Genomic DNA, 12,678 nt, shown 5'->3' on the forward strand with positions numbered 1-12,678 from the left:
CAGCTTGAGCAAGGGGTCACAGGTTTGGCTGAAGCTGTGTCCGTCCTTCCCCCCCCCAATTAATGAACTAAAGTGTTGCAATGAATTGATGCTTCTGTCTCAAAAAAAATTTTTTTTAAATAAATAAAATGACATTCCAGCGCCTTGGCCAGGCAGCTCAATTGGTTGGAGTATCATCCTGAATTACCAAAGTTGTGGGTTTGATCCCTGACCAGGGCACATACAATAATCAACCAATGAGTGCATACATAAGAGTTAATATTTCTCTCCTCCCCCTAAAAATCAATAACATTTAAAAAATTAAAAATAACAAAATGTGGCGCTGGCCAGTGGCTCAGTGGATAGAGCATTGGCCTGGTATATGGATGTCCCAGGTTCGATTCCCGGTCAGGGCACACAGGAGAACCGACTATCTGCTTCTTTCCCACCCCTCCTTTCTCTCTCTCTCTTCCCCTCCCACAGCCAGTGGCTTAATTGGTTCAAGCATGGCCCCTGGGTGCTGAGGATAGCTTGTTGGCCGGGGCAATTGAGCATTGTCCCCAGGAGGGGTTCCTGGGTGGATTCTGGTTGGGGCATGTGCAGAAGTTGTCTCACTACCTTCCTTCCTCTCACTTTAAAAAACAACAGCCTGACCAAGCGGTAGTGCATCGGATAGAGCGTCAGACTGGGATGCGGAGGACCCAGGTTCGAGACCCCGAGGTCGCCAGCTTGAGCACAGGCTCATCTAGTTTGAGCAAAAAAACTCACCAGCTTGCCCTGGCCAGTTGGCTCAGTGATAGAGCGTTGGCCTGGCGTGCAGAAGTCCTGGGTTCGATTCCCGGCCAGGGCACACAGGAGAGGCGCCCATCTGCTTCTCCACCCCTCCCCCTCTCCTTCCTTTCTGTCTCTCTCTTCCCCTCCCGCAGCCGAGGCTCCATTGGAGCAAAGATGGCCTGGGCGCTGGGGATGGCTCCTTGGCCTCTGCCCCAGGCGCTAGAGTGGCTCTGGTCACAACAGAGCGACACCCCGGAGGGGCAGAGCATCGCCCCCTGGCGGGCAGAGCTTCGCCCCTGGTGGGCATGCCAGGTGGATCCCGGTCGGGCGCATGTGGGAGTCTGACTGTCTCTCCCCATTTCAAGCTTCAGAAAAATACAAAAAAACAAACACTCACCAGCTTGGACCCAAGATCGCTGGCTCGAGCAAGGGGTCACTTGGTCTGCTGTAGTCTCATGGTCAAGGCACATATGAGAAAGCAATCAGTGAACAACTAAGGTGTCGTAATGAAGATTTGATGTTTCTCATCTCTCTCCCTTCCTGTCTGTCCATCCCTCTCTCTGACTTTGTCTCTCCCACAGAAAAAAACAAAAACGAAATGACAGTCCAGTTCTCCCATACCCCTCCCTCCCATTCCTGGGATGTTGGCCAATTTTCTGCATCACTTAAAACCCACTAACAATCTACACGGATTATTTATTATGTGTTCTGTAATGTCTTCCCTTTCCCACTTTGTGGCTCCATGAGGTCAGAGACTTAAGACACTGGAATGAAATGTCCACACTGAAGCACATGCTACATAAGGCCCAACTAAAAGAACTAGGATCTGCAGAAAAGCCTAGGCCTGGACCCAAGCTGTGATGGGCCAGATGGCCCAAGAGCAGTGGTGCCCATCAGTGGCCAGGGGAGGGTGTGTGGGACGACGCCATGTAGGAAGACATGTTATTTATAGTTAGTTGCTTTACTTCCAAAGAAAGGGAAGACTGCTGTGTTTTTCAATCAAACAGAGAATGACATGGTTGCATTTATACACTCTCACTAAAGAGTGTCTCCTGGGCAGAGTGGGCTTCGCTCTGGAGACGTCTGAGCAGCCACCCCCGGGTGACCAGAGCAACTGGGAGTGTGGGTCAGTCCTGCAGTCTGTGCTCGCACCTCTTCTCCAGGTCAGCCATCTCCTTCAGCACCAGGGCCACACTGTACCGGAGCTCCTGGAACTTGACTGTGGGGACCTCGAAGCGGTGTGCTGACCCATCAGAAAGTGTCAGCTGCATCAGGACGCTCGGCTGCAGGGAGCGGGCCAGGGCACTGGTGGAGATGGCCACATCCACCCTCCACCGAAAGTCAGCAATATGGGGAAGCCAGGCCCCCTGCTGCTTGGCCACAGAGTCAAGAAGAGGCCGCTGGCTCCCAAACACCACACTGGTCAAGTCCATGACCAAGTCTTGGGGGATGCAGAGCTCCTGAAGCTGGTTCTTGAAAGCGTCGGGCTTCAGGCTGGCCGGGGACAGCCGGAGGGCCTGCTGGAGCAGCGTGTGGGTGCCAGCAAGCAAGGCACCCAGTCGTTCCTCCGACAGGTGTGCATCAACCCCGAGGAGCTGCACAGCCTCACGACAGTCCTCTCCCTGCAGGCTGCTGACCACTAGCTTCAACAGCTTTCTGAACGTGCCCCTGTCCAGGTCTCCCAGGAGCTGGGGCATTGCTGCTACCTCAGGGGAGAGCTGGGCCCCCAAGAAACACACCTGGCCACTGTGGCTATCACCAAGGTGATGCAAGTATGGAGCTGCAGCCCCCACTGCAGACATTGCTGCTTCCTCCTCTTTGATCAGCCAGCCCAGGGGCAGGTCCCAGTTGCAACTGTCTGGAGAGAGCGGAGAGAAGCCCAGTGACGGAGGGCTGACCTGGTTTCCACCTCCAAGACACTGACAGTATGAACCCCTGAGGACAGCCCATGGGATGGGAGGCACCCTGGGAGCAGGTGGTCCGGGCAAGAGGGGTTGGCAGGAGTTGGCAGGGCAGAAGAAGTAGGAAGGGGAGAACCGGGAAACAGGAGAGCGGCCACTAGCCTGCAGGAAGGAGCCGACAGAGGGCCCGGTTGGAGTCCTGCCCTGAGCGCGCCGCGGCGCCCCAGACACCTCTAAGGTGCACACGAGGTGCAGTCGGCGTCCTGCTGCCCCGCCCTAGGCTGCACCGAATCCGCCGGCCGGCGCGCTACTGCCGCAAACATGATAGGCCTCCGGCCTCCAGATCTCCCCGGATGCCGTAACCAAGAGGCCGCGTCCCGCTCAGCTGTCCCCTCCCAAGAGGTGCGCCCCACTCACCACGTTCCCAAACCCGAGCAGCCCCGTACCTGGCGCTCACGGTCTGGAGCGGAACGGCCTGGCAGACAGCAGCGGGGCGGCCGGAAGCGGAACCTGGTTCCGGAAGCGAGCCAGACACACTTCCGGGGAGCTCTAGGACACTGGGAGGACCGGGCCCTCTCTGATACGTGGACGAGAGAGGTTTTTCTCATTCCACACAGGTTGGGAAATACGGACAGACTATTTACAAGAAAGAGAAAAGGAAATAGAGAAAGGCCTGGCCCGAGGATGGACAGGCGAGTTAAGCGAATCCAACTACGCTCGAAGAGCAACGCCGGACAGTAAGCTCAACGTCCGGGGTGCAGCCTGCCCCCGCTGTCCCACCGGCCTCCTCCCCGGAGCCCCTCAGCCAGCCAACCACCGACGGCGCAAATCTGTGGTCCTAGAGCAGTCCCGGAAGTGCCGGGACGGGACCGCGCTGCGTTTTCCGGCCCCCTCGGCCTTTAAGGGAGAGAGACACTGGCGGGAGCGCCTCATTCGGGCGCACCGCGGCCCCGCCCCTCCCGCAGGCCCCGCCCCCGGCCCCGCGGACCCGCTACTCCCAGGTGTGCAGAGGCTTCTGCGTGCTCGTTATCCCGAGAAAGGGATGCGTGCCGCCGGCGGGGCCTGATTGCAGACGGTGGAAGATCGGGCCGAGCGGGCGGGTTCGATGGGAGGTGTGGGTGGGGCGGGAGGTTGCAGCCGAGGTCGCGACGCGCATGGGCGGCCGCGCGGAGGTTTAAAGGGAGACCCGTTCGGTGGAAGGTTCTGCCGGGTTCGGCTTGGCCGCGGGGAGAAGCGGCGGGCTGTGTGTCTGACGTCCTCGGCCGCCAGCGCTCGCGGGCCGAGAGGAGGCCTCAGGGGAGACTGTTGGGAGAATAAGGACCTCAGCTTGGCCTGAGGGGCGGCGAGGATATGGGAGGCGACCCAGGAGGATGGGGACGAAGGGGTGACAAGGGGGGCAGGCTCCTGGCTGCGAGTGGGCAGCTCAGCTGCACCCGCCCCCTCGCACCCCCTCTTGCCCGGTGGGTCGGTGCGGGTGGGGGCTGCACACCAGCTGGGCCACTGGAGCTGCCAGCTTTCACCCTTCAGCTATGGGTCCATTTGGGCTCGGGCTCTGCCAGTTTTAGGGACTTCTGTGTAAATCGACAGTCGGCCAGGCATTGGGTCCTGCTGCAGAGTGACCTGTTTCTGGCCAGCAACTAATGTAAAGCAGCAGGAGGCTCCTCCAGGAACCCATTAATGCCGCCCTTCACCTTTTCACCCTTCACTCCTCTTGGGCCCTGGAAGTTAATGGAGAGACTTAACATTGAACGGGTCTGAGTGTGGTCCCTCTTCCTCTGAGGGTGAGCGAGGGGAGGCCCTGGTCAGGGCAGCCTCCCTCAGACCCTGAGTCTTCCTTCAGATCCTGCTTCCCCAGGATGGAAGCTGCACTCGGGCTACCAGCACCCCAGGTGAGTTCATCTTCCTCCCTGCCCTCCCTCCTGCAGAGCGGTGAGCCCAGCTCCTGGAGAAGCCGGGTGTCCTGGAACCCAAGGACAGGGCTCTGTGACTGTACTCACGCCATCCCCAGGGAGAGGGACTCGGGTCTCAGCCAGGTCCCCATGGCCGAAGAGGGCGGCTGGTCCTCGGGCTGAGCGCAGCAGGTGTGCCCAATGGGCACAGTCCCGGGGCAGCGGCCACCTGTCGTTACAGGAGGCGGTGCCACTGACATTCCAGGACGTGGCTGTGTACTTCTCTCGTGCGGAGGGGCAGCAGCTGGGTCCAGACCAGAGGGCGCTGTACAGGGACGTGATGCTGGAGAACTACGGGAATGTGGCCTCGCTGGGTGCGACTCTTCCTTGACTTGTGGCGGGGGTCTCCAGGGAGCTCAGGGGCTACTTCTAAACTTTGGAGCCCAAAGAGTAGGGTCCTACCCCTTGCCCCCCGTACCAGTCTGGTCTCTGCCTGGCTCCCAATTGCAGATTTGACTTTGCATGTGGGTGCCCACCCGTGTCCCCTCAGGAGCAGGAGAACTAAGTTACTGTCCTTCAGCGGTCACTCTCAGCCCCTGCTTCCCTGACTAACCTCTTCCACTCCCCCAACACAAACACTTTGATCCCTGCCCCACACCCACCTCCTGGTGGGAGGGCTCCAGGGAAATTACCCTTCTCACTGGCCTGGAAGATCCAGCAGGCAGTACTCTTCTGCTCTAGCTCCGCAGGCCACACTAATTCCTCAACCTCAACAGGACTCCCTGTCCCTAAGCCGGAGCTGATCTCCCAGCTGGAGCAAGGTGAGGAGCTGTGGGTCCTGGATCTTGTGGGAGCTGAAGAACCAGAACCCTTGAACAGCTGCAGCACAGGTAAGAGTGGGTGGGGGCTGGTTAGGTGATGGGACTCACTTTCCCCAGCTCCTGGGGGCCGTCTTGGACAGCGCTGTATGCGCCTATGGACATGAGCACCTGCTTTTAATTAATGGCTCTAATTTTCTGATTTGTTTGCTTTTCTTTTAAAAATACACAGTTCTTTCAGTCATTAAGGAAGTTTGCATCTAGTAATATTCTTTATGCTAAACCTGTATAATACCCTCATTTCTTCTTTATATGATACCCTTTTTTCTTTTAAAGATTTTATATATGGATTTAAAAAAAATTTTTTTAACAGTATATTTTATTTATACACTTTTTTTTTTTTTACAGAGACAGAGAGTGAATCAGAGAGAGGGATAGATAGGGACAGACAGACAGGAATGGAGAGATGAGAAGCATCAATCATTAGTTTTTTGTTGCGCATTGCAACACCTTAGTTGTTCATTGATTGCTTTTTCATACGTTCCTTGACTGGGGGCTACAGCAGACCGAGTGACCCCTTGCTTGAGCCAGCGACCTTGGGTCCAAGCTGGTGAGCTTTTGCTCAAACCAAATGAGGCTGCGCTCAAGCTGGCAACCTTGGGGTCTCGAACCTGGGTCCTTGGCATCCCAGTCCGACGCTCCATCCACTGTGCCACCGCCTTGTTAGGCTATATATGGATTTTTTTTTTTTTTGTATTTTTTTGAAGTTGGAAACGGGGAGGCAGTCAGACAGACTCCCGCATGCGCCCAACTGGGATCCATCCGGCATGCCCACCAGGGGGCGATGCTCTGCCTATCTGGGGTATTGCTCTGTTGCAACTGGAGCCATTCTAGCGCCTGAGGCAGAGGCCATGGAGCCATCCTCAGCGCCTGGGCCAACTTTGCTCCAATGGAGTCTTGGCTGCGGGAGGGGAAGAGAGAGACAGAGAGGAAGGAGGGGGGGAGGGGTGGAGAAGCAGATGAGCACTTCTCCTGTGTGCCCTGGCCGGGAATTGAACCAGAGACTCCTGCACGCCAGGCCGACGCTCTACCACTGAGCCAACCGGCCAAGGCCTATATATGGATTTTATTGAGAGAAGTGAAGGGGGGAAAGAGGAACTATCAACTCAGTTGCTTCATTTTAGTTCATTGATGTGCTTGTCGTATGTGCCTTGACCGGGCAAGCCCAGGGTTTTGAACTAGTGACCTCAGCGTTCCAGGTCAGCACTCTGTCCACTGTGCCACCACAGGCCACGCATAATACTCTTTCTATTCTACTTTATACAGTAGCTATTGGTTATCTACAAGGTTTGTCGATTTCACAAACTTCTATCGTTTTTCTTGGCATCTCTCTCTTAGTCAATAGTAACTTTTTTAAAGGTTTTATTTATTCATTTTAGAGAAGGGGGGACGAGGGGAGGAGCAGGAAGCATCAACTCCCATATGTGCCTTGACCAGGCAAGCCCAGGGTTTCGAACTGGCAACCTCAGCATTTCCAGGTCAACACTTTATCCACTGCGCCACCACAGGTCAGGCAGTCAATAGTATTTTTATTTTAATGTTTATCTTACTCTGTTGAACATAACTTTCATTAGACTTGTCAGCTCTGTTATCTTAGACTCCCAGACACTAAGACAATCTGTGATGTCTTTTGCTTTCTTCCTTTCTCTCCCATTTTTGGTCAGTTGTCAAAGCACATAACACATCATCATATTCCTACCTTTGTTAGTACCCTAGATCTGCAATTATCCAAATTAATCCAATTTTCTCCATCTCCTGGTTGGATGGAATTTAGCCTCTGTAGTGTAAAGTTGTTGAATTTTAACAAAGAGACACAACTGTGTCAGACAAACCTCTAGCAAGATACAGAACATCACCATGATCCAGAAGGTTCCCTGGGTGTGCAGTACAGGTTACTGAGGGCATGTATGCCTTTTTTGGGGAGCTAGAGATAAATTAAGAGCTGAATAGTTTTTAAAAACCGTGGTTCTTTTTGTTAGTTTTTAAGATTTTATTGAAATTTTATTTTATTTTATTTATTCATTTTTAGAGAAGAGAAAGAGACAGAGAGAGAGAAGGAGGAGGAGCTAGAAGCATCAATTCCCATATGTGTCTTGACCAGGCAAGCCCAGGGTTTCGAACCGGCGACCTCAGCATTTCCAGGAAGATTTTATTGAATTTTTGAGAGAGAAGTGGGGGAGGAGCGGGAAATATAAACTCATAGTAGTTGCTTCTCCTATGTGCCTTGATCAGACAAGCCCAGGGCTTCGAACCTGCAACCTCAGTGTTCCAGATTGATGCTTTATCCACTGTGCCACCACAGGTCAGGCAAACCATGGTTCTAACAGCCAGTTTTGTGGTAATTTTGACTAATGTGTTGATTGCTATTCTGATCCTGTAACGGGATTAGGCTTTTTTTGTATGTTGAGTGCCGTGCTTTTAACAATGTCCAGTGTGGTGTTCAGCTCTCTGTCTAGTCATTACATGGATTTCCTTGGGTGAGCTCTTCACATCAGGCATCCCATACAGTGCTCAGGAGAAGGGACCCCTTTTAGGAATCTGAAGTCCTGTCTGGGGGTGGCAGATGGGCAGCCGGGGAGACAGTGTGGGTGTGAGGACAGGGCGCAGCCCCCACGGAGCGGTGTGGTGGCCGGACCTTTCATTGGGTGGGAAAAGGTGGCGCTGTTTCTCTGGGTTCTGTTGTCATGCAGAGGAGCAGTGGTGAACACAGGTGCCCTACTGTAGAAGTCATTACCCAAATGCCCCAAGTGTGTTGAGGACAGATACCCGAGGGGAACCTGATGAGCATGGGATGAGGAAGAGGATGTTTCTTTTGTGTGTGTGTGTGACAGAGACAGATAGGACAGTCAGACAGGAAGGGAGAGAGATGAGAATTGTCAATTCTTTGTTGCAGCTCCTTAGTTATTCATTGATTGCTTTCTCTTATGTGCCTGACCAGGGGGCTACAGCAGAGCAAGTAGCCAGCGACCTTGGGCTCAAGCAGGTGAGCCCACGCTCAAGCTGGCGACCTCGGGGCTTTCAACCTGGGTCCTCCGCATCCCCTTCAGACGCTCTATCCACTGCGCCACTGCCTGGTCAGGCAGAAAGAGGATTATTTTTTTTACAGAGACAGAGAGAGGGACAGATAGGGACTGACAGGCAGGGACAAAGAGAGATGAGTAGCATCAATCATCAGTTTTTCATTGCATCACCTTAGTTGTTCATTGATTGCTTTCTCATATGTGCCTTGACCATGGGCCTTCAGCAGACCGAGTAACCCCTTACTCAAGCCAGCAACCTTGGGTCCACGCTGGTGAGCTTTGCTCAAACCAGATGAGCCCACGCTCAAGCTGGTGACCTCGGGGTCTCGAACCTGGGTCCTCCGCATCCCAGTTCGACGCTCTATCCACTGCGCCACCGCCAGGTCAGGCAAGAGGATATTTCTTGCTGCTGGTATGTGCTGGGAGGCTGAGGCACCGCTTATCCTGGGATCTTGCTGCAGCACACCTGCTTGTGGGCTGGTTGCTATGACATGTTTCAGCCTCCTTGGGCGGGCCTCTGCTGTCACACTTTGGAGTGATTTGTCATTTTACACGTGCTGTGCTACCACAGGCCACCCCTGGGAGGCAGCAGAGCCTCACTCCTGCTGTTCTTTGCTACCAAGGTGACCATCAGGAAGTTCTGGGCAGAGGTGTGTAAATCCGGCCTGTTCATTTATGTCCTTGTTTTCTGGGTTCTGTTTTGGCACTTTTGGATGGATTCTGGTGATGTGTGAACCAAGAGTTCTGCTGGGTCTGTCATAATGCTGATGACCGTGACTGAGGTCACTCACATGATGGAAACATCTCTGTCCTTGCAGAGTTGAAACATGTCATAGTGGAAAGTTTTTACCTGAGTGTCTCAAAGAAAAGAGGTAAAATAAGCATGACAGCATGAGATCTATTTTTAACTCTCAGTTACATTAATATGAGATAGCAGGGAAGAAACTAGAAATTTTTTTGATGGATTTTAGAGAGAGAAGCACTCATTTGTTGTTCCACTTAATTGTGCATTAACTGGTTGGTTTCTTTCTTTTTTTTTTTTTTTTTTTACAGGGACAGAGAGAGAGTCAGAGAGAGGGATAGACAGGGACAGACAGACAGGAACAGAGAGAGATGAGAATCATCAATCATCAGTTTTTTGTTGCGACATCTTACTTGTTCATTGATTGCTTTCTCATATGTGCCTTGACCGCGGGCCTTCAGCAGACCAAGTAACCCCTTGCTTGAGCCAGCGACCTTGGGTCCAAGCTGGTAAACTTTGCTCAAACCAGATGAGCCCGTGCTCAAGCTGGCGACCTCGGAGTCTTGAACCTGGGTCCTTGGCATCCCAGTCCAACACTCTATCCACTGCGCCACCGCCTGGTCAGGCGATTGGTTTTTTTATATGCCCCCAACCAGGTATCGAACCTGCAATCTTGGTGTTTCTGGACAATGAGCTGACAGGGTGGAAACTGGAATTTTCCAGGAATTTGTGATTAATTAAAAGGAGACTATAGACTGACCAGGCGGTGGCACAGTAGATAGAGCATTGGACTGGGAAGCAGAGGACCCAGGTTTGAAACCCCAAGGTCGTCAGCCTGAGCATGGGATCATATACATGACCCCATGGTTGCTGGTTTGAGCCCAAAGGTTGCTAAGTTGAAGCCCAAGGTTGCTGGCTTGGCTGGAGCCCCCCTAGTCCAAGGGTCTCAAACTCGCGGCCCGCCCACCAATTTTGTGCAGCCCACAGACTGGCCCGCAGATTAATCCACGAACTTTGATTAGTCTGCGGGCCGCACAAAATTGGTGGGCGGCCGCACGGCTGCGAGTTTGAGACCCCTGCCCTAGTCAAAGCACGTAGGAGAAAGCAATCAATAAACAACCAAGGTGTGGATGCTTCTCATCTCCCTTGTCTGCCCCTGTCTCTCTCATTAAAAAATATAAAAATAAGAAGCCTGACTAGGCGGTGGCGCAGTGGATGGAGCGTCGGACTGGGATGCGGAGGACCCAGGTTCGAGACCCCGCGGTTGCCAGATTGAGTGCTGGCTCATCTGGTTTGAGCAAGGCTCACCAGCTTGGACCCAGGGTCGCTGGCTCGAGCAAGGGGTTGCTCGGTCTGCTGAAGGCCCACGGTCAAGGCACATATGAGAAAGCAATCAATGAACAACTAAGGTGTTGCAATGAAAAACTGATTGATGCTTCTCATCTCTCTGTTCCTGTCTGTCCCTATCTATCCCTCTCTCTGACTCTCTCTCTGTCTCTGAAAAAATATATAAATAAAAATAAAAATAAGAAAATATAAAAACAAAAAAAGGAATACTGACAAAATATAATGCATAATTAACATTAAGAATCATCGAAGAGCCTGACCAGGTGGTGGCGCAGTGGATAGAGCGTCGGACTGGGATGTGGAAGGACCCAGGTTCGAGACCCCGAGGTCGCCAGCTTGAGCGCGGGCTCATCTGGCTTGAGCAAAGAGATCACCAGCTTGGACCCAAGGTCGCTGGCTCCAGCAGGGGGTTACTCGGTCTGCTGAAGGCCCATCGTCAAGGCACATGTGAGAAAGCAATCAATGAACAACTAAGAAGTCGCAACGCGCAACGAGAAACTGATGATTGATGCTTCTCATCTCTCTCCGTTCCTGTCTGTCTGTCCCTGTCTATCTCTGCCTCTGTAAAAAAAAAAAAAAAAAAAAAAAAAAGAATCATCGAAGAGTCCCTGGTCAGTGGCTCAGCAGATAAGAGCTTCAGCCCAGCATATGGACATCCCAAGTTTGATTCCTGGTCAGGGCACACAGGAGAAGTGACCATCTGCTTCTCTTTCCCTCCCTCTACCCCTTCTCTCCCTTTTCCTCTCCCACAGCCAATGGCTCCATTGGTTTGAGCATGGCCCCCAGCACTGAGGCATAGCTCAGTTAGCCTCAGGTGCTAAAAATAGCTTGGTACTCAACATCAGCCCCAATGGGGTTGCTAAGTATATTCTGGTTGGGACACATGTGGGAGTCTACCTCACTATCTCCCCTACTGTCTCCTAAAGAAAAAAATAAAGAAGAATCATTAAAGAAAATGAACTTTTTTTTTTTAAGCGAGTGTAGGGGAGATAGAGACAGATGCCCATGTGCGCCCCAACTGGGATCCACCCAACAATCAGTTCCTTCACTGGCTGTTTGTTGGTTGCTTGTCATGTGTGCCTTGACCGGCCAAGCCCAGGGTTTTGAATTAGTGACCTCAGCATTCCAGGTCAGCACTCTATTCACTGTGCCACCACAGGCCAGGCAGAAAATCAACTTTTAAGGAATTCTGTAATTATTTAAATTGTACTCAAGAAGATTCAGTGGGCAGTTCTTTTTTTTGGTGACAGAGAGAGGGACACATAGGGACAGACAGACAGGAAGGGAGAGAGATGAGAAGCATCAATTCTTTGTTGTGGTTCCTTAGTTGTTCACTGATTGATTTCTCATATGTGCCTTGTCCGTGGGCCTTCAGCATACCGAGTAACCCCACACTCAAGCCAGCGACCTTGGGTCCAAGCTGGTGAGCTTTACTCAAACCAGATGAGCCTGCGCTCAAGGTGGCGACCTTAGGGTCTCGAACCTGGGTCCTCCGCATCCCAGTCCGATGCTCTATCCACTGTGCCACCACCTGGTCAGGCAGGCAGTTCGTTATTTTACAGCATTTTACAATATTAGGATTTTTTTTGTAATAAAGAGTCCATTCAAAAGGGCCATTGATTTGTATTTTTAATATTTTACATTTTAATAGTAACTAATGTTCATGCTGTGTTTTCGTAGAGTAAATCCCAAGGTCACTTTGTTATTATTATTAAAGCCAGGTTAAGAAATACAGTTTCTGTTTGTTTGTTTGTTTGTTTTTTAAAGCAAAGTAGGGCCCAGCCTGTGGTGGCGCAGTGGATATAGCGCATTGACCTGGAATGCTGAGGTTGCTAATTTGAATCCCTTGACTTGCCTGGTCAAGACACATACAACAAGCAATCGATGAACAAGTAAAATGAAGCAAATGTGAGTTGATGCTTCTTGCTGTCCCCCCCCTTCCTCTCTCTGCCGACCAGGACAGTTTCAGCTGTTTGATATGAAAGTTCAGGTCTTCCCATGGATTGAAAAGTGCCCTATTGCCCTGGCCTGATAGCTCAGGTGGTTTGAGCATTTCCTGAGGCGCAAAGTTTGCTGGTTAGATCCCCGATCAGGGTTCATATAGGAGCAGATCAACGTTCCTGTCTCTCTCTCTTCCTCTCTCACTAA

At 52.1% G+C, this 12,678-nt stretch overlaps 2 protein-coding genes across 4 annotated transcripts in view; one reads left to right on the forward strand and one right to left on the reverse strand.

Moving 5' to 3' along the window:
* Positions 1-12,678, forward strand: part of LOC136329356 (zinc finger protein 7-like) — a 34,687-nt gene that overhangs the window by 17,243 nt on the left and 4,766 nt on the right. The window contains exons 1-4 of one of the 3 annotated variants that reach the window (XM_066265379.1): positions 3,572-3,655; positions 4,495-4,543; positions 4,785-4,917; positions 5,320-5,433. The exons of 1 other annotated variant lie outside the window; for it this stretch is intronic. In XM_066265379.1, coding sequence (XP_066121476.1) covers positions 4,511-4,543; positions 4,785-4,917; positions 5,320-5,433 — 280 coding nt within the window. In that variant the 5' untranslated portion in view covers positions 3,572-3,655; positions 4,495-4,510. Of the gene's footprint in view, positions 1-3,571; positions 3,656-4,494; positions 4,544-4,784; positions 4,918-5,319; positions 5,434-12,678 lie in introns of those variants that run through there. One more of the 3 variants, XM_066265382.1, reaches the window with a different exon arrangement.
* On the reverse strand, positions 1,696-3,469 carry COMMD5 (COMM domain containing 5). Its single transcript, XM_066265415.1, has 2 exons — positions 3,101-3,469; positions 1,696-2,611 (listed from the first exon to the last, which is right to left on the reverse strand). Exon 2 carries the CDS (start codon positions 2,553-2,555, stop codon positions 1,881-1,883), a length of 675 nt encoding a protein of 224 aa, XP_066121512.1. The 5' UTR covers positions 2,556-2,611; positions 3,101-3,469; the 3' UTR covers positions 1,696-1,880.

The sequence above is a fragment of the Saccopteryx bilineata genome, chromosome 3 (genome assembly GCF_036850765.1).
Source record: "Saccopteryx bilineata isolate mSacBil1 chromosome 3, mSacBil1_pri_phased_curated, whole genome shotgun sequence".
In the NCBI taxonomy this organism is placed as follows: domain Eukaryota; kingdom Metazoa; phylum Chordata; class Mammalia; order Chiroptera; family Emballonuridae; genus Saccopteryx; species Saccopteryx bilineata.

What these genes read in the sequence shown, in the direction of transcription:
- COMMD5 (XM_066265415.1), bottom strand. Translation starts at nt 2,555, where the DNA reads ATGTCTGCAGTGGGGGCTGCAGCTCCATACTTGCATCACCTTGGTGAT.